At 44.1% G+C, this 26,380-nt stretch overlaps 1 protein-coding gene across 1 annotated transcript in view; it reads right to left on the minus strand.

Annotated features, from left to right (window-relative positions):
- Nucleotides 1–26,380, minus strand: part of NKAIN3 (sodium/potassium transporting ATPase interacting 3) — a 235,146-nt gene that overhangs the window by 68,465 nt on the left and 140,301 nt on the right. Inside the window, exon 3 of the mRNA XM_056854473.1 lies at nt 25,500–25,580. Coding sequence (XP_056710451.1) covers nt 25,500–25,580 — 81 coding nt within the window. The remainder of the gene's footprint in view (nt 1–25,499; nt 25,581–26,380) is intronic.

The following is a 26,380-nucleotide window of genomic DNA, read 5'->3' on the forward strand; positions in this document are numbered from 1 at the left end:
CCAACTCTGCGGACAGGCCCTACACTCTCATCCTCAATGGGCTCCAAGGTTCTCTTTTTATCCCTTCCCTCCAGTTTGTTTCCTGTGTCCTTCTGCCTCAGGGTCTGTGCCCAGGAGGGGCTCTCACTGACATGCCCCTCCCACCTCCATTTGTGCTTTGGCTTCCTTGTTATCAGTGGCCAGAGTCCCCAGCTAAGACTCCTTCCCTGCCATCAGCTGCCCTGCTTTGAGCCCAGGAAGTTCCTGCTGTGTCAGACTATGCTTGTACCTTCTCAGTGTCATCTGGAGTGTTCAGCCCGGGGCTGTTAGTTCCCTTAATGGTGCTGAAGGGAGGGGAGCCAGTGTTTGCTCCCACTTCCCACAGAGCATTGGCCAAGTCTCCAGCATCAACTCTGAACCAGGTGAGACGTTCATGGTGGGGTTAAGCGGGGCAGCAAATCTGGAGATGTCCCGGAAAACCATTAAATGCATAGTACCATAGGGATGTGCATTCAGGTGAATCCAAACTGAAAATATTCTTTGGAAATGCCTTATCGGTATTTTTGAGGTATATTTGGCTCTTCCAAATTTTTCCAGGATTTTTCAGGTACCGAAAAAAAGGTCCCCAAAAATCCCAGAAATATTCAGGATTTACTGGAAAGATCGGGAGCTAGCATTTGCAGGCTCCTGAGGACTCCCCCCTTTTGTTTTTGTGTCTAGGGAGAGTCCAATGGTCTTGCTAGGCTGCTCTTGTCAGTTTCAGGAAGTTTTTTTTCCTTTGAGAGTTGCTTTGTGTTTCTTTCGTGGTTTTTACACTGTTTCTCACTCAGTTCTTAGATTTGTTATTTGGCTGACATTAGTCCTGTTGAGCTTGCACTGCCAGAATGGCACTGGGGTTCTGCTGGGCATCCTGTACATTGCCATTGCACATTGTTCTGCTGGGCCTGACCCCCCCCCCCTTTTGCTTGGATTTGTTCTGTTGTCTGTGATTCTCTGGATGCACATTAGTCCCACTGAGCATCACTACCAGAGTGGCACTGGGGTTCTGCTGGGCATTCTGTACATTGTCATTGATTCTTCTGGGCTTGCAAAAGTGCTCCTCCTACCTTGAGTTTCCACTGCAGAGATTCTCTGGTTTGATTTTGGTTCTGTTCTGTTTGGCTTGGCACATTGGCTTGTTGTTCTCCTGGGGTTACTGGGCTCTGCAATAGTTCTGTTGGGCTTGTTATTCTTCCATGGGAGGCATGGTTAAACCAGTGATTGCTGCTTGCAGTCGTGGCTTTTGCCTGGAAGCAGCTTGGAGGTTTTTTTTTTCCTTTTTATTTCCTCTGTAGGAAATAATGGAGGACAGCTGGGGGCACCCTGTTTAGGGGCCCATAGAACTGGACCCCTTGGTTCAATCTACTTGGAATTTGGCCATTATTTAAAGGACAGACACGAGAAGCTCTGTTGCAGTTTTTATGCCTATGCCTTCAAAATAATGGACATGAAAAAATTTGCACCCCATTCCTGAGCCTGGGGGCCAAATGAGCTTAGAGGCACCCAGGCCCCTAAGTCTGTGCCACTTCCACTGTGCAAACTGGCACAGACGACGGTGTAGTGCCACTTGCGCCAGCCCCCCAGGACTGCCACGGCAGCACAGCCCTGAGATGCCAGCCTGGCCTCTTGCCGGCATCCTTCCAGCACAAGTCCTTGCACTGATGTCCTGGGAGGCATTCCCAGGGATTTCTGGGGATGGGCTGCCGGTAGGCAGACTCCTGACCCCTTTCAGGCTGGGAACGCCCCTTACACTTCAGTGGTGCTGCGCCAGGTTTTTGCTGGCACAGCATTGCTTTTCTCTATGGGGCTTCCCCCCTTTTAATTATTTTTTTAAATGCCCCCTTTTACCCCTGCAGCAGCCATGAAATCTCTGTGGAGGCACAGTGGCAGTGCTACAGCCATGCCTTCCCCACCTACTGCAGGGCTCAGGAATGGGCTACTGGATGCCCAGAAAAACAACAACTGAATACCATATTGGTATTGGAATTCAGGAATACTGATATTTTTCAGGTCCAATTTACCCAAATCTAAAATAAAATAAAAAAAACCTGATTGTTTTTGCACATCGCTATAGTATGATGTCAATAATCATCTGTAAATTGCACTCTTTCGTTTTAAGATTCTACTTTTGAGACTCACCAAGATAAAGGAAACTGTGTGTATGTAAAGTGAGTATGAACATTAGTTTACTAACTCTTAATTCTTGTCCAATAAAAGCTGTGATCTCCTTCTCTTTGACACTTTCTTGCTATCAGCTTTATTGTAGCAAGAAGTTCAAAATTTTCCCTGGAGCAATTGTCAATGCTATTATTTTCAGGTCATTAATGTGAGATCAAACTCATGAGACTATACACCAGAGAACTTCACAGTAATAGGACAGGAACTGAATTAGCCTAGGTATGATTCATCACCTTCACACTTACTTTGTGTGAATGGGGGAGGGAGTATTAATATAAAAAAAATGTATTTGCATGTTAAAAGAGGTAGGAGAAATCATAGCATGCCCAAGGCTGCATGCAATTGCAATTTTTTTTAATAACACTAAATTAACCTCATAAGCATAACTAATAACAAAAAAAGTTAAGAACATAAGAAAGGCCCTGCTGGATCAGACCAAGGCCCATTAAGTCCAGCAGTCTGTCCACACAGTGGCCAACCAGGTGCCTTTAGGAAGCCACAAACAAGAAGACTGCAGCAGCACCATCCTGCCTGTGTTCCACCGCACCCAAAATAATATGAATGCTCCTCTGATACTAGAGAGAATAGGTATGCAGCATGACCAGTATCCATTCTAACTAATAACCATGAATACCCCTCTCCTTCATGAATATGTCCACTCCCCTCTTAAAGCCCTCCAAGCTGGCAGCCATCACCACATCCTGGGGCAGGGAGTTCCACAATTTAACTATGCGTTGTGTGAAAAAATATTTTCTTTTATCTGTTTTGAATCTCTCTCTCTCCAGCTTTAGCAGATGACCCCGTGTTCTAGTATTATGGGAGAGAAAGAAAAACTTCTCCCTGTCCACTCTCTCAAACCATGCATAATTTTATAGACCTCTATCATGTCTCCCCTTAGCAGCCTTCTTTCCAAGCTAAACAGCCCTAAGCGTCCTAACCGCTCCCCATAGGACAGTTGCTCTAGTCCCTTAATCATTTTGGTTGCTCTTTTCTGCACCTTCTCAAGCTCTGTAATATCCTTTTTTAGGTGTGGTGACCAGAACTGTTCACAGTATTCCAAGTGTGGTCTCACCATAGATTTGTACAAGGGCAGTATGATATCAGTAGTTTTATTCTCTATTCCTTGTCTAATTATGGCCAGCATGGAATTTGCCTTTTTTACAGCAGCCGCACACTGGGCATTTTGTATTGGCTGGAATCAGTTCCATTTTGGGCCAGTCAGCTGGAGATGGGAAGGAGGCTGACAAAGGAAAAGGGATGCATACCTGCCACATTAATTGGGCCAATGGTGTGAATTGCAGTCACTGAATGAGGAACTTTAGGATGTGCTGTACTGCTCTGGCTTTTTGAGGAATTAATCCTAAAGAGAGGTCTGTAGATTCTGTCCATTACATGTGTGTTCTTGCATGTCATAGGTTTTTTTATAATGCACATAGAAATGCCTAAACACCATTAAAAATGTTTTTTAAAAATCTAAAAGGAAATGAAAGACCATTGGTCTGAAACCTTTCATCTACTACTTGCCACCAAGTACACAATATTCTAACGAATGCCCCTCAAGCTATAAGTAATAAACTAGGACATAAGAACATAAGAAAGGCCATGTTGGATCAGACCAAGGTCCATCAAGGTCAGCAGTGGCCAACCAGGTGCCTATAGGAAGGCCACAAACAAGATGACTGCAGCAGCATTGTCCTGCCTGTGTTCCAAAGCACCTAATATAATAGGCATGCGCCTCTGATCCTGAAGAGAATAGGTATGCATCATGACTAATATCCATTTTTACTAGTAGCCATGAATAGCTCTCTCCTCCATGAACATAAAAACAGCATTCTAGACAAGGTAACTTTCTTTATAAAAGTACACTTATAATAGATGCAGATCTACAGGTCTCAGACATCCATTCAATTACTGATAGCCATCAGCCAACACCTTGTGCAACGCTGAATTCCTATTTGCAGTTTGACAATAGGAGTGTTTTACATGTTACATTTTGAGACATTCTCTGGGTTTTTTTTATTAAAGGATATTTCTGTAATTTAGAACTTACTGTTTTTTAAATAGCAGGTTTGTTTCCCCAACACTTTGGCCTTTTGATACTTAGCTATTACTGAACCCGGGGTGGGGTGGGGTGGTCATTAACCTATTTTGTAAATGTGTGCTGATAGTCAAACTATTTTTTCAGTTCTGAAACAGTAACTTTATGCTACACCCTTCTGTAACCGACGTGCTTTGATACAATATTTAAACTCTTGGTAAGTTTCCAGGCTGTTCTTGTCCAGGATAGCAGGTCTCGGTTAGACAGATGGATCAAAACTGGCAGCTGGTTTCACTAGCTAAGTAAAAGCAGACAGTGAGAATACAAGGCTTCAAGATGTCCCTTGGGAACCTTTTTGTTATGTCCGCGTGGGGAGGACACACGAGGTCGAGACCGAGTTCCAACGACAACGCTTTATTGTAGTACAAGACAGAACTGAGAACTGTGAAAACCGACCCTGCTTATATTCCCCCTGGCCGCTTGCGGCCACTATCCCCCCTGATCCGTGATGGGGGGAACAACCCCTGGGTCGCTAATAGCGTGACCCGGCTTAGGGCCAATGGGGCGTGCTGGCTCGGACCAATCGCACGAGAAGGGTTTAGGAGCCTTCGCCTGGGATTCAAGCTCCTAGGTTCTCCCCCTGCTTACTACCCTACTAATTACATACATAACACCCCTCCCCCCTAAGTCCAAACACCACTAGCACACAAAGTCTCTGAGGTGGCTTGGTCGTGATCATACCCGCTGCGACCTTCGTGGTGCTGGAACCGGTGCTGCTGATGCGGGCACAGCTGCTGGCATGGCGGTCGGCTCGGTCACGCTCGCGGCGGAAAGGGTGGTGTCTGGCAGCTCCTCAGAGGGGCCAGCTGGTGGACGCTCTTCGTCCCGTGCAATATCTGCAGGTGCTCCTCGCCCTGGGTCTCTGGAGGACGCAGGAGCTTCTGTGGCAGTTGCGAGGTTGGGTGCGTCAGCCGGGCGGCGGCGCAGCTGGTCAATGTGCCGCCTTAAGACACGTCCTTTGGGGGTAGCAACCCGGTAGGAGACTGGGCCTCTTGCACGGTGGCCGGAATCCAGGCTGGCCCCGCCCCATAATTTTGGGCATAGACCGGGTCGTCCTGCTCGACAACCCGTAGGGTGGTGGTCATGTCCCTGTGGATTGGGTACTCAGGAGCCAAGTCTGGGTGCAGCCGGTCGAGTGCGGTCTTGGGCCGGCGGCCCATGAGGAGCTCGGCGGGGCTCTTGCCGGTAGCGGAGTTGGGGGTGGTGTGTTGATCCAGGAGGAAGTTTGCCAACTTTGTTTCCCAGTCACCCCCGACGATGTGGCCCAATGCGTCCTTGGTCGTGCGCACCATGCGCTCAGCCTGGTCGTTGGTGGCAGGGTGGAACGGGGCGGAGGCCACGTGCCGGATCAGGTTGTTCGCCATGAACTCCTGGAATTCTGCCGACGTGAATTGTGCCCCGTTGTCTGAGACCACCGCATCTGGTAGCCTGTGTGTTGCGAAGAGCTGCCACAGAACCCGGATGACCACCCAGGATGTCATGGAGGACACTGCTACAACCTCCAGCCATTTTGAGAAGGAGTCCATGACAACTAAGAATGCCTTGCCCTGGAAAGGTCCCGCGAAGTCTATGTGGATGCGGGACCAGGGCTTGCACGTCGACTCCCAGTGCTGGGTCGGCGTGCGCAGCATCTCTGGTCGGGACTGCTGACAGGGACAACAGCGCTTGACCCATTCCTCCACGGCGGCGTCGATGCCGGGCCACCACAAGTAGCTCCTTGCCAGTGCCTTCATGCGCACAATGCCCGGGTGGGAGGCGTGTAGAGTCTCCAGGACCCTCGTGCGGAGCTTGGACGGGACGATGACCTGGTTCCCCCAGAGCAGGCAGCCCAGAAAGACAGTTTGTGCTGGTGGGCTGCAAATGGCGTGAACTCCCCATCTGGCCGGGTAGCCAGCCATCCCTTCCGCACCCAGTTCAGAATGCGGGCAAGGGTCCGGTCTTTAGCCGTGTGTGTGGCGATGTCAGTGGCATGCAGGGGAGCTCCGGTAGGGTCTCGATCAGGAGCACGTCGTGGGTCGGGGCGGGGGCGGGACTCTCGAGTGGCAGGCAGCTGAGGGTGCCACGTTCGCGATGCTCTTCCCGGGGCGATGCAGGAGCCTGAAGTCGTAAGCATTCAGGAAGATCGACCAGCGGAGCATGCAGGGGGACAGGATCTGCAGAGTCTGCCGTAGAACGAAGAGGCCCAGGAGAGGCTTGTGGTTGGAGATGATCTCAAATGGCCACCTGTAAACGAAGTCATGAAACTTCTTCACGCCGGCCATGACAGCGAGGGCCTCTCGATCAATCTGGGCGTAGTTGCGCTCCACCGCAGAGAGAGACCGAGAGTAGAATGCAATGGGCGCCTCCCGACCATCCGGCATCCGGTGGTTGAGGACAGCACCGACGCCATAGGGCGAGGCGTCGCAGGTCAAAACCACCGGTAGGTGCTCATCGAAATGGATGAGCAGGCTCAAGCACGACACCTGGTAAGCCCTTAAGGAGGTCTTTGTGCGAGCTGGAAGGTCCATGGCCCACATGCTTAGGAAGATCGAGTGCTGCTTGCCGACATCGTCAATGTCGTTGGCGTCCATGTAGCTCTCCCTCTCGCTGGGGTTGGCGGAGTGTTGCGTCTTGGTGTGTCGAGGGATTTCAGCAAGGCGAGCCGTACTGCCTGCTGGGCACTGCGAGGTCGTGGAGAATCAAAGGTGATTTCAGCGAGAGTGATTTCGGTAGCAAGCCGAACTGCCTACCAGCCTTCGTCGCCAATGTTATGTTCGCGTGGAGAGGACACACGAGGTCGAGACCGAGTTCCAACGACAACGCTTTATTGTAGTACAAGACAGAACTGAGAACTGTGAAAACCAGCCCCGCTTATATTCCCCCTGGCCGCTTACGGCCACTCCCCCCCTGATCCGTGATGGGGGGAACAACCCCTGGGTCGCCAATAGCACGACCCGCCTTAGGGCCAATGGGGCACGCTGGCTCGGGCCAATCGCGCGAGCAAGGTTTAGGAGCCTTCGCCTGGGACTCAAGCTCCTAGGTTCTCCCCCTGCTTACTACCCTACTATTTATATACGTAACACTTTTTATGCCATCTCTACCCTGAAAAAGAACCTTTCTGAGAATTCTAGAATAGACTGAATATATGAAGAGAATGTTAGTGAACAAGAGTTCTTTAGCAGTAGATATGTGAAGGTGAATAAGAGGGAGCATATTCTTGCAAAGTCATTTGGATCGGTTTTGTCCCAGTCCAGACATCACAAGTTCTGCTGCTGCCTGTAATCTTGCTTTTGTGTTCCAGAGATCCCCCTGCTGGGAGAGGGAAGTCCCCACAGAACACCTGCCTATCCCTAGACAGGAAATCCCACAGCCCTGCTGCTTCCGCCTGGTGCACAGAATGTCATTGCAGATCTTGATGGGCTCCTGATCAACACTATCGGGATTCCTACTTCAGTGTCATTCATATGAAATGTTTTTTTCACATACAGTTATCTAGGTACAGAAAAATAAATAAATAAAAGAACACGCACAAGGTATCATATGCCTAAATTTCATTTTGCCTCTGAAGACCACTCCTCAACCATACCCCAAACTACTTTAAATACTCAACTGCGTCCACACTGCATGGCCCTGTCACTTTAGCACTATCTCTCTGCCCTGAGTTATGTCATGTTATGGCATGACAGTGAAGTGTGATGGAAATCTTTTAAAAGAACAGCACAAAGGGAAAATACCGGGAACAGGATACTAGATCAAAAATCCCTGCTGTCAGATTATGATGATTCTAAGACTGTGCACCTAATTCTGCCAGCCTAATGTCAGAATTTCATTAAGAATTGTAAAGGGATAGGCTTAGACATACTTGGTAACTCTGCTTGTAAACCTCATTGACTTCACCATTTTTCACAGAGAAAGTACATACAGAATTAGCTGGATTTACACCCAGATCCCTAATATTGCGTTTACATGTGTACTTGAAATGCAGGACCTGACAAAGTGAGCTTCGGATCATGAAAGCTTATACCTTAGAAAATTTTGTAGATCTTTTTAAGGTGCGACTGGACTCAAATTTTGTTCAGCAACTGTGAAGTATCAAATCCCGTCAGGTAAATATGAGAAACTAAAGGTAATAGCTACATTAATTTTAAGATATATTTTGACAATTCTTCTCTATAAATAGTCCAGAAAACCATCTATATATTATGGAAATACAGGGAGCGATCCAGACTAAATTTTCCACTAATAGGGAAACAATTTCCATCAACTTCCCAATACGACTGATTCTCATCCCTGACAGGCCCCTGTTCCCAAAAGCACCTTTTCAGGGAAATCAGTGGGTTGCAGCAGAAGGAGGATTGTCAGATTGCAAAATTCTTGCAGATCTGCAAGCAGTGCCTGGGGTGGACAGAATTTGGGGAGGGGAGGGTACTTAGTGGAAACATGGTGCCACAGAGTCTATTGTCCAAATCTGCCATTTCCTCCAGGGGAACCAATCACTGTAGTCTGGAAATCCATTGTAATTCTGGTACTCACCAGGATAACCCTTGAGATCTAAGAAATTTCTTTTCTGCTGATAGAATTGGTGGAAAATTTAGTCTGGATCCAATCCATTGAGCAACATGAATGTCAAATTAAAATAATCAGCCAGACAAACAATACAGTGCACACTATTTCCACAATATGAAAAGGATACTGCTAAGAATGATAGCATCTGTGGCCATGGCAGCACAATGGATTTATGTTACTAATCAATTAAAGCTAGATAAAATTAATAAAAAATTATGGATTAGATCCCAAAAGATCATGAGAAGGAACATAGCTGCTACTTATATTCTGCAAACATTTCAGTAAATGCTAGCAATGGAGGGAGGGCTATAGTCAGTAGGTTCTACAGCAGTTCTCATATTTCCACCCATGAAAAACAGCATGAAGTATGTTCAAGTCTGAAGGTACAATAACCAAACAAATTAGAAAATTAGATTCAAAGCCAAAGGAAGAATTCCCAAAGTCATACTAACCTACAAAGCAGTGTCTACTCTAAATCAAACAATGGAAGTTGGCTACCGAGCCAAAGAACAGTAACTCACTGTCAACCAGTAAAGAAACACCATGTGTTCAGGAGCCAGTTATTTGTCATGCTAAACTACTTATTGTCAAGGGCTTACATAATAGGCTTCTTTAGCCAATTCAAAGTAAGATAACTATGTACAGATGCCATGGATCTGAAGTTAGGTACTGGATTAAAAGGAATTGGGTTAAACTAGTTTATTCAAACATTGCCATTGTATGTCCACCTTATTGTGGTAGGTACAACAATTCATATCATGCCTTCATGGAGTCTAGCCCCAAATTTCCCAATAGTGATTAGTTGCTTAGCAAAACAGACCTCTTATTCACCCCCATGTGGCTGTTAATTCCTACAATCAGATGCTTAATGACAATTACTCCATGAACATGTTATTTTACAGACATGATGTCCCAAACTTGGGCAAGCCACCTACCGGGCAGGAATCCCAAGGGACCCCAGCTCCCAGACCGAAGCGGGCCGTTTCACCGTCCACAACAGGCCGGGAGACACCGGCAGCATGACCGCGGAGGAAAGAGCCGGGCGGCCTGGCGAAGGCGCCCGGAGCTGGCAAGGCTCGAGAGGCCTCGATGCCGGGAGCGGCGCCGCAGCAAGGCGCACGGCCCCTGCCTCCCTCGTCGGACAGGGAAAGGGGCAGGGTGGAGCCGGAGGGCGGGGCAGGTGCCGACGGACAGCTGAGTAGCTGCCGCGGCTCAGCTGAAGAAAGGGGAGGGGCGCAGAAACCAACCAAGAAAGCCTTGGAAGCCCTAGGAGGGTGAGGGGAGGCGGGGTCGAGGGGTGTGCTGGCCCATATAAGCCCCAAAGAGCATGGAGGCCGGGGAGGAAGTGGCTGGTGGCTAGAGAGAGCTTTGGGCTCTGAAAGAGCGGACAGCCTGGGAGACGGAGCGAGGAAAAGACGTCCCTCCTCCACTCCTGTTCTGAGGCCAAGGAAGCGCCCTTGGGCGGGGGCCGGACACAGCGCAGGGCCAAGGGTGGGACCTCACACATGAATAATACTGTTCTGCTCCAGGAGTTTCAGGAATAGCAAACAAAGAATTTCCATTGCAGACGAATATAGTTACCGGAGACTAAAAGCCCCTTGCCCCCCCACCCCCGCCACTACAGAACCTAAAATTGTTTCTGCTATTCTTTCTTCTCAGTAATGACATTGTGTAGACATACTCAATAACAAATTATACTAAAGCATGGTTACAGCTTTCTAATTCCATTGAACCCGGTAGGCTTAGAAGGTTGTAACTTAGGCTTGAGTGTAAGTGAACTGTCTACTAACAAATCATATTATGTTTATTTTTATAGAAATTATAAATAAGTTAAAAGGTGCCCAGGCACAAAAACGATCTCTTACTCCATATATACACACACACGCACACACACACATGGTATCTTACTCCATATATACCGTATCTTACTAGACAGACAGACAGACAGACAGACAGATAGATAGATAGATATACGGTATCTGCAGAAGTGAGCTGTGGCTCACAAATGCTCATACCCTGCCAGAAATTTTGTTAGTCTTTTTTTTACTCCATATACAGTGGTTTACTATTAGTGGTCAAAACTGTTTCTTATATCTGAAGTGGTAAAATAAAATAAACAGTGCATATATACAATATCTACACAGACAATGGAACAATGGCTGCATCTAGGGGTTTATTCCCACACATCTGATTGCATGACACAGCACCAAAACAGAAGTCCAAGAAGCAGAAGCAGAATAATGAAGACCAAAGTTTGGCCACTGTTCCTTAGTAATCTACCATTTGTAACGGGATATCCACTTTGGCCCCACTAATCCCCTGGCTTTCCATGTGGAACAGAAAGCATCAGCAAGGGTGTGACCTCAGTCCCCAAGTGGCTTGTAGGTGTTAAGAAGACAGAATCAGAACACACAAAAATCCTGTGTCTGAAGATACCCTAAAACTGTATACTATATTATGACAGAAATTGACTTTAATATGAAGTGTTCACTTTATATTTCTCATTTCCTTTCAAGACATTTCTCAAAAAACTCATTCAGGGAAGAAGTACACTCTAAGTGGTACCAATCCATGTCTTTTCCCCTCCTCTTTCTTCAATATCCAGTAGAACACATACAATGTGACACCACTGCATCGTGTGTTTCCCTGTCCCATACCACATTATTAGAAGTGAAGAATTATACAACACAGTGATGTCACATCCTGCATTGTGTTACACTATTTATTTATTTATATATACTATATCCTACTAGGAAGTCAGAAGAGGGAACAGTGACAGTTCTGTGTCCTTTGTAACGTTTTCCCACTTACTCTTGCAAGCACTGGGTCATTCCTGACCCATGGGGTGATGTCACATCCCGACGTTTCCAAGGTAGACTTTGTTTGCGGGGTGGTTTGCCAGTGCCTTCCCCAGTCATCTTCCCTTGACCCCCAGCAAGCTGGGTGCTCATTTCACCGACTTCGGAAGGATGGAAGGCTGAGTCAACCTTCAGCCGGCTACCTGAAACCGACTTCCGTCGAGATCGAACTTAGGTCGTGAGCAGAGCTTTTGACTACAGTACTGCAGCTTAACCCTCTGCACCACGGGGCTCCTTTACTCTTCCCTACAAGTCTGAAATTTTCATCCCCATTCAAAATGTTAAGCAACCCAGTTTCTTTTTTTGGTTTGAACAGAATTAACGGGAAAGGTTTTTAACACAGAAGGCCAAACATTTATTTCATCGCTGAGGCAATTCTGATTCTGTTAAAAAAGGGATTTTCAGTCTTACACTGAAACATTGCCTTGAAACCGCTCAAGCACTATTTATTCATGCACTTTCCAAAAGACAACAGTAGGATCCCTTAAAGTGGTTGATGTTAGAAGATTATGCTAATTTTTGAGAGAGATTTATTTTATTCTTCCTTTACTCTTTGGAATCTTCAGGAACAATCCAGACTTTCAAGAGGGGACTTTTAAAAAGAAGTGGCAGTCTTTTATCATGCAAATATGAATGCAAAATGTGAATAAGAATTAAACCACAGGTTACACACAAAAAGAAAAGAAAACATATCAAAGTTGCTCTGAAAAGCCTACTACTCCCAGGGGAAATTAAACTTGCAAATATATTCTCTTTTTCTTCTTCAACAGGCTGTTTTTTTTTTTTTTTTGCAGGTGCTGGTGGGAAGCAAAAAGTTATTCAAATGCAGATTCAGCTCAGAAATATACATCCTATTGGAGACTATATGCACACATGCTTTTAATGCAGCTCAAAGGCTCAATTAAGACACTGCAGGGAAACAAAAGAAGAGCTCCTTTAAGAGAAGGTTCTCCTGAGGAAGAACTAAATGAAGATGGTCCATTTGAACGGTAAGACGAAGTGCAGCCTACTATCTACTTCTCGTAACAAAAACCGTCAAACTCGTTATTGTAAAGCATCCTTGTGTGACTAAGAAGTACAGGGAAAGCAATTGCTAAACATGCGACACTCAGCTGTCTCCAAATATTTTAAAAATATACCAAACACCTTTTCTGTTTCCCTGATGATGCATCTCTCTCCTCATTAAATCAATGCAGTAATGGAGCACAGCAGTGACAAGTACCAGGCTTATTGATGATCAACACAGAAAAATCAATCATTTCAGATACCAGTGTGTTAGGTATTTCTCCCAACACTCAATTAGAGCCAGATGCTTTCCCCTGAGAGAATGGTACAAAGATAGAAGATACATCTTCTATACATCTCATAGTGACATGTGGCCCCCATCTGTGGATATCTAAATCCACAGATTGGGATCACACCAGATGACAAAGATCAGTTCTCCTGGAGAAAAAGTCATGGAAAAAGTCATGGATGCGTCAATTCTTTGTCAATATATTACATGTAAGTCAGGGAAGTTGGCCTTGGAGGAAAATGTGCCCTGTTTGTGACTCTTTAGGTTGCAAGGGGCAGTCCACTCACAGTCTTTTTAAAAACGTGGGGGTAAACTGGGGCTTGAGAATGCGAATTCGCTGAGATATATGCTGCCTGTTGATCCTCAGGTTGCAGAAAATCAAGCAGCGAGCCTAATTCCCAACCCCATCTCTTTGCTTCTGACTTTCTTAAACAGAATGAGGGCAATATGCATGCACAGCCATACCTGGTAGAGGCAGGGTGGCATTTTGATCCCCCCCCCGTATTTAGGCTGCCACCTCCCCCACGTGCCCCTTGCATCCCCACTTGTGGGGGGCACTTTTTACTAACATAAGGAGAAATGACACTGCTGTTCTGTTTGCCTAGATTTTTTTTGGACTCATCATTTAATGATTGTTTCATTTTTAGCCTTGCTGTCCAAGAAGATAACTGCCTAAAGCTGTTTCACTAGGCATGACTGCTAAGTGATATCATCAACAGCAGAGCAACTATAGTTAATTCCGATACTCACAAACAAAGACCACATAAGGTAGAGCAATGTTATTCTAGTTTTGCAGACAGAAAACCACCAAGGGTTTAATAGGTGAATTTGGATATGGACTTGAAACAAGGGCCATTTATGCATGGGAGGTTTTGCCACTCTCTAGATGCACATTTTCCCCATCCAAATTCTGAAAACTCTGCACGGGGGCTATTGTTGAGTTTTGAGAATTTGGATGGGAAAAATGTTCATCTAAAGAGTGGCAAATCCAAGGCAAAACTTCCTATGCATAAATGGCCGAGGACTTCCAAGTGCACACTATGTTAAATCCCATTGGGTCTGTAGGACTCCAGTACTAGAAGTATGACAGAGCAGCATAAACAATTCCAGCAGTGCCACATCCTTGTTAGCCATATATATTATGAACTTAGAGACAGGGGTTTGGATAGACAGCTTGAGGTAGTAGTTAGAGTATGGGACTATGCCCAGGGAGACCAAGGTTCAAATCCTCACTCTGTCATAAAGCTTACTGGATGACCTAAGGCCAGTCATTCCTTCTGATCCTTACCTACCTTACATAATGGTGGCAGAATAAAATGGAGATACTGCCCTGGGCTCTTTGGAGTAAGGGGAGAAAATAATAAATAAATACGTTCAAAGAGGTTCTTGTGCAAGAGGGAAGGCCTCTAATTTCTTTTGATTTTTTTCAACTAGCTGTACTTCTCACACCATCCTGCAGGCTCCCTGGCATCATGAGCCACTTTTGAGGGATTCCAAAAGGGCTAATGGTAATTTCCCTACCTCTACATGCTGCAGTTGTCATGTGACACCCCCATATTTGCATCGGTAGGTCAATGCCCCCCCATGTCAAGAAATCAGTAGCAACAATGTAACTATTTACATTGCTTCAATGTGAAATAGTTCTTTCTAGGATCTTTACACTAGCTAAATATAATGGATAGTTTGTGACAGTTTAAACATTGCGAAGTAACAGAGCCCGTCCATAGCTCTGCTGCTTTAATTATATGCTCTTATTTTAATTTTGACTTTCAGATAAAAGAAATTAAAACCGTCTCTTATTTCTTATAATTTTTAAAAAGTGCTGTAGGTTTTTGGATCTTTTCCAACAGGCTAACAATTTTAGAAAGCATGTCTGGCAGTTATTCTTCTAATGTTCAGGCATTTTTCTTTAAATTGTCCATATATAGCCCAGTATAATGATCCCTTGTTTCTCTTATTACTACATCCCACAAAGTCAGTTATTATAGATTTGACAAATCCAGTGACATTTCTCATCTGTTAACATGGGAACAACTTTTCCACTATGTTACCATGGCAGGGCAGAGCAGACAGATCCAGTAATCGGTTATGGCACTTACAAAAGAGCTTCACTACAGATAGTTTCAGGCTGCTTTTTCGGATGACACGAATGCTCCTATAACTTTAAATTTAATGTCGCGCTAAAGATCACTGGAGCTTCTGAAATTTATTTTATGTTGTCTACAGGTCAATTTTTCAGATTCCTCAACATTTTCTGGCATACAGACAACATTGGATGAATTCCCTCATTGGTCTGAAAAGGAATGGTTGTCTGGATCTTTTTTGCAACCAACTTCAGAATGAAGTGAGTCATAGTTTTTACAACTACCACTAATTTGGTGGTTAGGAAGGGTTTATTTTTATGTCAGGGCTTTACCTTTTCCCTGACTTACCCTGGCTGCAGCAGATGGCCATGACCCCGGCCCCAAACTTCAGGCTGACAACAGCTTCTGTGGCCAGCCTGATGGTAAGAGCACTGGCATCACCAGACCAGGCAATGCATAAGAATGGCCCTGCTGGATCAGACCAAGGTCCATCAAATCCAGCAGTCTGTTCACACAGTGGCCAACCAGGTGCCTATAGGATGCCCACAAACAAGATGACTGCAGCAGCATTGTCCTGCTTGTGTTCCAAAGCACCTAATATAATAGTCATGCTCCTCTGATCCTGGAGATAATAGGTATGCATCAAGATTAGTATCCATTTTTACTAGTAGCCATGAATAGCCCTCTCCTCCATGAACATGTCCACTCCCCTCTTAAAGCCTTCCAAGATGGCAGCCATTTCCACATCCTGGGGCAGGGAGTTCCACAATTTAACTATGCATTGTGTGGAGAAATATTTCCTTTTATCTGTTTTGAATCTCTCACCCTCCAGCTTCAGCAGATGACCCCACGTTCTAATATTATGGGAGAGGGAGAAAAGCTTCTCCATGTCCACTCTCTCCATACCATGCATAATTTTATAGACCTCAATCATGTCTCCTCTTAACTGCCTTCTTTCCAAGCTAGTTCTTATACAGCACTGAGTGGCCTCTTTAAGGAGCTGCCAGCAGCAGCTGCAACTGGGCCAGAACTGCTAGGCTATCAGGCCAAAGGGGGACAGGTGTGAGAGGTCAGGGAAGGCTGTTGGGCATGTGTGCAATTAAGCCTGGCCCACATAACGGGCCAAATGGCAGGCCAGGGAGGAGGCTCCAGGCTGTGGAGGAGAGACTTGGGAACAACAACAGCCTTCCCTCGCTGCATCTGAGTCCTTTGCTGGCCGTGGAGTCTTGGCTGGAACCACACAGGTGGTCAGGGAAGAGCACAAGTGCGCGTGCCAGCATCTGGGTTGCTTGCGCTGGTGCCTGGGCCGCCACAAGAGGCAGGGATGCTGGCGTTGAGGCGCTCACGCAGCCCAGCTCAGGGATGCTGGCTTGGCCTCCTACCAGCATCCCACCAGCCAAATCCCCATGCCGGCATCCCAGGGGGGGGGGCATTCCTGGGGCATTCATGTTTGCTGCCATACATTGTTTTTCCTGTATTCAATAATGTTACCCTCTACACTCCTGCAGCCTAAGATGCATTCAGATCCCATCTTGGATCAAACCAAGGAATCATGATAAGGGCAATAAAATGCCATCAAATTATGAGACAGTCTGGTTCCTGTGGGGAACTGTCACACTCCTTGCCTAGAGCTTGTCTTGCTACCCCCATGTCATCTCCTCCACACCCAAACCAAGCAATTAATAAATCGATATGTAAGGATAAACTCATATCCTGTTACTATTAGCATCTTCCTTGGAGTATCTCAAGGAAAAGCAACCTTGTTCCTCTGGCAGGAAGAAAAGGGTGAGAATTTTAGGTGTGGAAACATTTGTTCTCTGAATTTGTGGTTTCCAAAGGGCAAGTCCAACAGTTTATATGTTCAGAATTTCTTCAACAAATCCCATTAGTTAGAGCAAGAGCCTGAAGCATTAGCTATCTCCAGGAATCTAATCAAGGCTATACAGTACAGCTGCAACTTCTTGATTCAGCCAAGAGTCTAGTTAGGACGTTTTTTCTTCCAATGCCAAAATGAGATTGAGGATGGTGCCTGTTGCTGGGAAGGCTTAGTCTCCAATTCCATTAATAATTAACTTTATCACCAGCTGCCACTTCCCATTTTTTGACAAACAAGTCTGTAAAATGTCATTCTTTATCAGCTCCAAATGTTCCCAACAGCCAAAGAGGAATGAGTCTTCCCATTTTTCAAAATTGTAATGGCGTCTTAAAAGAACCCAACTACAAGACACCATGCAAACTGCATTTGCAGGAAGACAACCCAAACAAATACTTTCCATCCCTTTTTAAATGCGCTTGCTATTCTTTATTCACAGTGACACACAAAGAGAAGATTAAAGATCTTTTATAAAATAACAAAAAAACAAAAACAAAACTTGCTTGGAAAACAAAATTTACAGCTGTATATATGTTAGCATACAATTCTTTTTCCTGATGAGCACTATTGTCCTCACTTTTGTAAACAGTTTAGAATCTGGTTACTAACAAGATGCACCGCAATTAGACAGAAATCCATAGTAAAAGCAATTAGCAACTATCATTTTCTATGATGTTTTCCAATAAAAGGCTGAAGAATTATCATTATTGTTTTAAGCCCCTTCAAAATGCACTCCATTAGGTATCAATCCAGGTCTCTAATGCAAACTTACCTACCTTGAAGATACTTACCATCATTTCCCTAGTGCAATTAATGAGAAAGAAATACATGTTTCTCTGCTAATAATGTTGAAAGATCAGCATTCTGCTATTCCATTATAAATTTACTGTATGTAAATTGGATCCACCAGTGTGAGGAACAGCTGTCGAAGTATGCTGAAAGTATGATCTATCGTTAATTCCATGGCTGCTTAATCACCATTCAGGGAAGAATCATCCCTCAACAAAACAGGGTTCAAAGGGCAGAATATTCTGATAAAGAGAAGTGAAAGAATGAAAACTCAACAAAACTACAAATAATAGATCCTATGCCACTTGAAAGCCCCGTGGTGCAGAGTGGTAAGGTGCAGTACTGTAGTCAAATCTCTACTCATGACCCAAGTTCGATTACAATGGAAGTTGGTTTCAGGTAGCCGGTTCAAGGTTGACTCACTCTTCCATCCTTCCAAGGTCGGTAAAATGAGTACCCAGCTTGCTGGGGGGAAAGTATAGATGACTGGGGAAGGCAATGGCAAACCACCCCGTAAATATAGGCTGCCTAGTAAACATTGGGTTGTGACATCACCCCATGGGTCAGTCATGATTCCTTTATTTTCTTTCAAAATGTATATCCCATCTTTCTGTCCCCACAAGAGTCACCAAAGCGGCCAACAAATTAACCATACATATTACAAACCACATTTTAAAACCACCTTCCCCCCAAAACACACATCATTAAAACAATTTTTAAAAGAGCTAAAATACACACAAAGACATAAAAATAACAATTAAAACACTGGGCAGGAAAGAGGGATCACTGAGGGAAAGCCAAATGAAACAAAAATGTCTTCACTCGCTGGTGGAAGATGGCAACAGAATGGGACAGATGAATCTCCCTGGGGAGAGAGTTCCTGTTTGGGTTCAGGCAGGCACCTGAGGCGAGAGATAACAAGTGTAGTCAAAACACAGCCCAGGGTTCAAAGCACAGTTATTTAGAAGTCCAGGTGTCAAAACCAGTAGGGCAAATCCAAAGAGCACAAGCCAAGACACAATCCAGAAGGTCAAACACACTGAGGTCTAGAACAAGACAAGAACCAATGGCAGGCACACAACGGTTGTGAACAAGTTGCTTTCATGCTGGTTCACCCTTCCCTGGCTGCTTTTATCAGGAAAACCCTTCTGAGCCATTCAGAAACAGGTACAACTTATCAACCTGCTGAGTCATCCAGGGACAGGTGCAGCTCATCAATGGCTGAGCAGTCTATATGGTTGACATCCTTGGCTGGGACACAACATGATCAATAAAGGGCTGCCCCTGAAAGTAGGCTAGACGCTTCAGCTAGTCCAAAGTATGAAAAAGGGAGACGCAATGATGAAGACCACCTTTGTCCCATTTACACCGGCTTCTAGTTTGTTTCTAGATCCAATATAAGGTGCTGTTTTTTGACCCCAAAGTCTGGAATGACAAGGGAAAGACGTCACCCATATGGACCAGTCTGGGTCCTGATGGCTCCTGCAGGTGCCTTGTCAAGGGAACCCACACATTCAGAGGTTTTTTGGGGGGGGGATCTGTAAAAAAGCTAGCCTGTGCTCTTCAGATCTCAGAAGTTAAGCAGGGTCAACCATGGCAAGTATTTGAATGGGAGACCTCCAAGGAATACCAGGGTTGTGACGCAGAGGCAGACAATGGCAAACCACCTCTGAATACCTCTTGCCTTGAAACCCCTATCAGGGGTCACCATAAGACAGATGTGACTTGATGGCACAAAAAAAGAAAAAAAAAAGGCAGGCATTCTTGGTTTCTACCCCCAAACTGTGGAAATTTGCCCCCAGAGGAGTATTTATCTTATTCTTTGTAAACCTTCTAGAGAAACCTGAAAAACACTTTATTCCAGAAAGCCTTTGAAAATATTTTGTGTATTCATCTGACTGTAAAAGCATGCTATATACTTTCAAAAATAACATAAATTCCCAGTGGCACTGGCTCCATAGTGGTTGAAATATATTAAAGCATATACGTTTTTCCAGAATCTTTCTACACACCAGGGCTAGTTAGAAAAGGCTAGGACAGCCAGCACTAAGGCTCCACATGTTTCAAGGAGAATTCTTGTCAAGATATGTATGGTGTCCAGATGGGGCTGTTTCTATGAGGAAACTCTTCCGACAGTTTCTGTGAAGCTGGAGGAAAAGATCTAATGATTCCTAGAAATGAAGGGTAGATAAAATTCCCTGGCACCTATCTGTTGCATATTTGGAGATGTGTAAGTGGCTGTTTTTGCACTTTTAGAAGGTTTTTGGGAAATGTTCCCCACTGGTCATGCTTCTTGTGTTGTCATATCAGTTGCCCAACACCACTTTTGGCTTGCCTAGAATGGCACCCCATTGTGCACCCCCTTCCAGCACATTGTCTCTGCTGTGGAGGCACTGGCTCTCCTCCAAGGGAGCAGAGTATGGGTTGTCTTCCAGGTTGTACCCTGTGGCAATTTCTCACTGTGTGCATCTCTCCTATACATTTTGTCCATAGTTCAGTTCACACTGCTGGAACAGCATGTTTAGGCAGCCATGAAAACTGGGATGGATCCAACCCCCTCCAAGTATCCCTCCTCCAACTTAAGTGGGCTCTTCCTTCAAGAAAAAGCCACTTAATTTGTAGGACGTCTCCTTAGATTGGAGGGAGGTTTCCAACTTAAGCCAAAAAGAAAGGTAGGATATAAATATTTTATAAAATAAATAAATGTTGTTTGGTGGAAGTAGGGATTGGATCTACCCTGATTTGAAGAAAGTAGTCTCAGTCTTATTCGGGTAACTTTGCTCTTCTCTGGAAGTATCTGCAGAAACAAGGTAAAGGTAGTCTCCTGTACAAGCACTGGGTCTTTACTGACCCATGGGGTGACATCATATCATGAAGTTTACTAGGCAGGTTGTGTTTCCATGGTGGTTTGCCATTGCCTTCCTCAGTCATCTATACTTTCCACCCAGAAAGCTGGGTACTCATTTTATCGACCTCAGAAGGATGGAAGGCTGAATCAGCCTTGACCCGGCTACCTGAAACCCACTTTCGTTGAGATCAAACTCAGGTCGTGAGCAGAGCTTTGACTTTAGAACTGCACATTACCACTCTGGACCACAGGGCTCGTGCATCTGCAGAAAGGCAACTTAAAAAAAAAGTAAATGTCTATCCTGGCTTCTATTGTTCTGATCCACAGCTTATTTTAATCCTTTCCTTTAGTATCTGAAACAGTACAGTGGAATTCTTTGGATCTTTGTGTTCTTGAAAAGCAGATATCTCTTGTCCATTGTATTATGCTTGCTTCTTAAGTCTTCTCTTTCATTTAAACAAAAGCCAGCTTATGGTGCTTCTTGTAATTGCTAGTCTTGTTGCAAAAACTCACCACTTAAGCATGATGAAGGAGCCCTGCAATGATTAGATATTTGTATTTAATGGCTGCAATATTAATCTTAACCTTGTGGAGCTAAGGGTAAAATGCGAAAGGAAAGAAGAAATTTTAGTCTAGAGTGAAAGGAAGACTCCTGGTTTTTGAAATCGATGTTTCTGCGAATTGCCTAAGTGTTGAATGATATGCATGAATTATTTAAGACTGTTTTGTTTAAATGTGCAAAAGTCAAGTTATCCTTGCAGTGCGACACATTGTCAATTGCCAGCAATTTCCTATGTTTGTGAAAACCACAGGCAGCAATTTACAGGAAAGATTAGGGCTGTTACTATACAATGTGTGACATTTTCTTGATTTAAACTGTCATTCTGAAAAGCTGTTAACCGAGATCTAGAGTTGGAGTGAGGATATAAAGTTTAGTAGAGGGCTTTAAAAAAAAAACAGATTAGATGGAACTCTATTTTTTGCTTGTTAAGATCTCAGCTTGTTGCGACTGGTATTGAAGCATTGTTTGCATACAGATTTGCATTTTCAAGGAAATTTTACATGATCTTTTTTGGCATTCATGTGATGTGGTGGTGCTGACATTTTACATCTCAAAAGCACAGTAATATATTTCTTAAATATCACCACTGTTGCAAAGATATGTCAGAAGTTTGATCGTAAATGTTTCAGGCAGCTGGCACCAAAGCAATATATAGTGATTTTGTCTCCTGATGCCTTTCTGCAGATAATGCTTTGGAATTTTGCTTTTAGATAGTTAGAAACAACTCCTTCTAAACTTCCCTAGCTATTTTCTCATTTTCTTTACATTAAGATTTCAGTAACGATTTTAAATTATTTTAAGAAGTAGGAGTATGCTTTGCCAATCTTAACCCTTCATGTTAGTTTTTCTGACACCAAAATAATGTAACTAACAGAGTGGAAAGCTAACAAATATTTATGTGGAAAAGTATATATATCATGTCACAAATGGATGGCTAGAAAAAGGGCAAGGGACCAACAGTAATTGTACAAATATCCTTTGATATTTTCCACCCCCCTTTTCCAGTGTTATTTCCCTTCAGGTTATCCCAAAGAATGCCTCATAGTTAAGCCAAAGTATTCCTTCTTAATTGATGTCTTCAGCAGCACTACAGATACAGTTGAACTTGTTTGCTTCAGGAAGGATAGCCTCAAGCAGGTTTTCTGAATAGTTGACATAGAAATTTTCTAAATAAATAAATAGCAGGTTATCCCCCTAAGGGCTTCCATTTGTCTCCCTTTGTATCTTAAATTTTATTTAAGAACCTCTTCAGCAGCCAACCACAGAAGCATGATTTTTTTCACTTCAGGTTTTCTTGAATTTATCTTTTTCAAAAGAATTCTTTTCAACTATTTCTTCCATCATGTTTCTTTGTACACATGCACAAACCTTGTAACCCCCAAACCCCATAGTGTCTTCTCTCAGTATGCTCCCTTGTTTCTTCGGTTAGCAGCTAGTCACCACCTGCTCTTCTCTTCCATTCACTGTACATTTCAATATGCATCCAGTTTTGAACAATTGCATTAAATGCCAATTAGCTTCTGGTCTCAATTCAAGGTGCTCATGTAACCTGTAAAGCCCTTCATGGCTTGGGACTGATGGGTTTGTCTCCCTCTATAAGCATCTTTTCAGCTAAAATCAGCATTATGCGCTGTGTTCTGAGTTCTTTAAATGTCAGACACAACCTCAGACCATGGTTTTGTGTTCTGTTGGAATCAAGCCAGGATTGTATTGTTGAACACATGAAGCTGCCTTATAGTGAATCAGACCCTTGGTCAATCAAAGCCAGTATTGTCTACTCAGACCAGCAGTGGCTCTCCAGGGTCTCAGGCAGAGGTCTCACATCACCTGCTTGCCTAGTCCCTTTAACTGGAGGTGCCGGTGACTGAACCTGGGACCTTCTGCATGCCAAGCAGATGCTCTACTATTGAGCCATAGCCCCTCCCGTGTTGTTGGAAAATACCTTGTAGGTAAGAGCATTGGAAATTGTTCAAGACTTTTTTCTCTTTGGCTCCATCATCAACCAAAAGGGAGACTGCAACCAAGATATCAGAAGTAGATTGAGACAGAAGTAGATTGAGACTTTGGTCACATTATGAGAAGACAAGATTCACTGGAAAAGACAATCATGCTAGGAAAGGTTGAGGGCAGCAGGAAAAGAGGAAGACCCAACAAGAGACGGATTGACTCTATAAAGGAAGCCACAGCCCTCGATTTGCAAGATCTGAGCAAGCCTGTTAAAGATAGGATGTTTTGGAGGACATTGATTCATAGGGTCGCCATGAGTCGGAAGTAGGGTTGCCAAGTGCCAGGTGGTGGCGGGCAAACCCCCGCCAATCCACCTGGCTGCCCACCGACCAGCTGAGGGTCGGTGGGTGAAGCGTGCATGTGCGCCTGCCACTGCACCACATCACTTCTGGTTGTAAATCAGAAGCACCATATCGCAAGGGGCCGTTTACCACTCAAACTCCGAGTTTGAGTGATAAACGGCCCCCCAAACTGGGAATTTGAGTGGTATCACACACAAGTCTTTGCCAGCGTTAACACAGAGACTCATGGTTGCTCTCCCTTTTGCTCTGTCAAACTCATTTATGCCAGAAAGATAATCCAGAAAGGTTGTCAGTTATAGAATATCATGGGGTTAAAAAAAAGAAAACAAAGAAGAGTTGGTTTTTATATGCCGGCTTTCTCTGCCACTTAAGGGAGAATCAAGCCGGCTTACAATCGCCTTCCCTTCCCCTCCCCACAACAGACACCCCGTGAGGTAGGTGGGGCTGAGAGAGCTCTTAATAGAACTGTGACTCGCCCAAGGTCACCCAGCTGGCTTCGTGTGTAGGAGCGGGGAAACAAATCCAGTTCACCAGATTAGCCTCCGCCGCTCATGTGGAGGAGTGGGGAGTCAAACCCAGTTCTCCAGATCAGACTCTACTGCTCCAAACCACCGCTGTTAACCACGACACGATGCTGGCTCTCAAAAGAAAAATGAATTTTCTACTTAAAGTAATATTGCTGTTTTATCACTCTGTTTTTATGCAAAGCCATGAAATCATTGCAAATGTCACCTAGGAAGATACAAAACTTGCACCATCTGCAAAGTGTTTCTAATTAAGTCCTCAGAAATGCAACAGCGTAAGTAAAGCACACCTATTAACACTCCGACAGCATATTCTAAAGCATGAGGAAAGAGATGTATAGGGCCCTGTTGGAATCATATTCTAGAAACAGTCTGGTATGGTATGGCACTGCATCAGAGTCAGTAGATTTGTAAGGAAGAACCTTCTGCTCATCATGCTGTGTTTTCAGTGGGAACAGAGGCAGTAAGGGGAATCATAGTAATCAATTCAAGTAAAAGACTAAGTTTAAAGCAGGGACTTTCTGCCTCAGATCTCATAGGGTAAATTATGACAGTGCTGGCTGTTCTAGCTTTTTCTCACTAGCTCTGGTGTATATGTAGAAAGATTTGCGGAATTATGTACTTGTTTTTATATATTCCATTCAATATGGAGCTATTTATATACATTTTTTTCCAATAATAAGGAGGGCACAGGTGGGGGAGCTAAAGCTTGTCAGTTCCACCATATCTTGTTGTTTGCCATTGCTTTCAGCCTGACTCACCTCTGCTATCAGAGCTGGGCTGGAAGAAAAATGCTGAAAGCTTTGGACCCTAGTGGGAGAGGGGGGGGGGACTGCATTCAGCTCCCCTTACTGACATAATGCATTTTTATTTTTTAAAGCCATGTGCCATGCTATACTAATTCATGTGATTTTTTTTTAAGAGAAAGAAACCACAGATGTATGTATGCTACTGTGTACTATCTTCACCCCATCTTCAACTCTTTAGGTCAAAGTCAGGCACAGATGCTACTAGGAAAAAAAGGTCATTTCAATTATTGTTGTGTACTCCTCCCCCTTTATGATTTGTTTAATTGTTCTAATACACAAATGTTCAGAGACAAATGAAAGTATGTGAAGTTTTCCTCACCGTTAACAATAAGTGAGGAGCAAATGGAAATGAAGTTAATCAGGTAGGCCAGTGCCACCACAAGTACATCTGGACTCAAGAAGCCATCAACCACTAACAAATTCCTCCCACACTGAACAAAAAGATGCAGTTGATGATCTAAGAACCACACACTGAAGCACAGGTACAGCTGTAGAAATAATTTGAACTCCCTCTATTACTCACTCTGTACCATGTATGTTCACATCCGGCACCAACAAAACCAGCAGATAAGGCAGTCCATACATAAACGGACATACTGCTATACCAAAACTGCATCCCTCATTGTATGTTACCAAATAAATCGTTCTCCCATAACACTGTTATCAAAGCAACACTGTTTTTCCCAAGTAAGAAATTAATATGAACCTACCTTAGAAAGCCCGCCTACTTCCAAATAGAAGCAGATAATGAAAACATTCCATGTGACCCAGAGAGCAGTCCATACTGAGTACTAGGGTGAAAAGAAGAGAAAATGTGAAGATGAAAATACTGTACACAATGTAGATCAATAATATAAAAAAGATCAATAAGTACAGCACTTCTGGGAACCATCAAGCAGAGAGTAGCCAGGGAGATTTCTCTTGGCTGAAAGCCCCTAGAACTGTAGCCAATTGCAAATCCAATACTCTCTGCTGCTCTTACACTCCAGGAAAAGTTAGATTTAATATTTATGGCTTGGTATTAGCCTACTGACATTAGTAAATTCCAAAGCATTGACCCAATTACAGATTTTCTGCGTCCCCTTTTCTCCTTGTGATATATCTTTATGTACAAATTTAAAGAAACAATCACAGAATAACCTTATTTAGCTGAAAAGCTTGAGGCACATCCAAAACTGTTTTGTAACCAGATAAATATGAGCGCTCCAAGCATTTGTTTATGTTAAAAAGAGGCTGAGTGAAAGACTCAGTAAATGTACAGAAGGAAGAAATTCAGATAACCAAAGTATAAGCATTTTTCTTTCTGAAAGTTTAGGAGTATACCAAATGAACACAATGTATGCCTGTTTGCATGTGAACACATACATGAGAATCAACATAATAATCAACCACAACAGGAAAAGGCAGGTTGAATTCAGATATGTGGATTTAAATAGACTATAGCCACAACAAAGCACACCAAATATTTAAAGCTGTTTCACATGGAAGCATTGTTCAAAGACAAATCATAGGTATTGTACAGTACAGGAAGCTGTACTTGAGCTCTACCAATTAATTATCCAATGTAGGGCTGTCAATTCGGTTCGGTCCG

This window comes from Euleptes europaea, chromosome 8 (genome assembly GCF_029931775.1).
Source record: "Euleptes europaea isolate rEulEur1 chromosome 8, rEulEur1.hap1, whole genome shotgun sequence".
NCBI lineage: Eukaryota > Metazoa > Chordata > Lepidosauria > Squamata > Sphaerodactylidae > Euleptes > Euleptes europaea.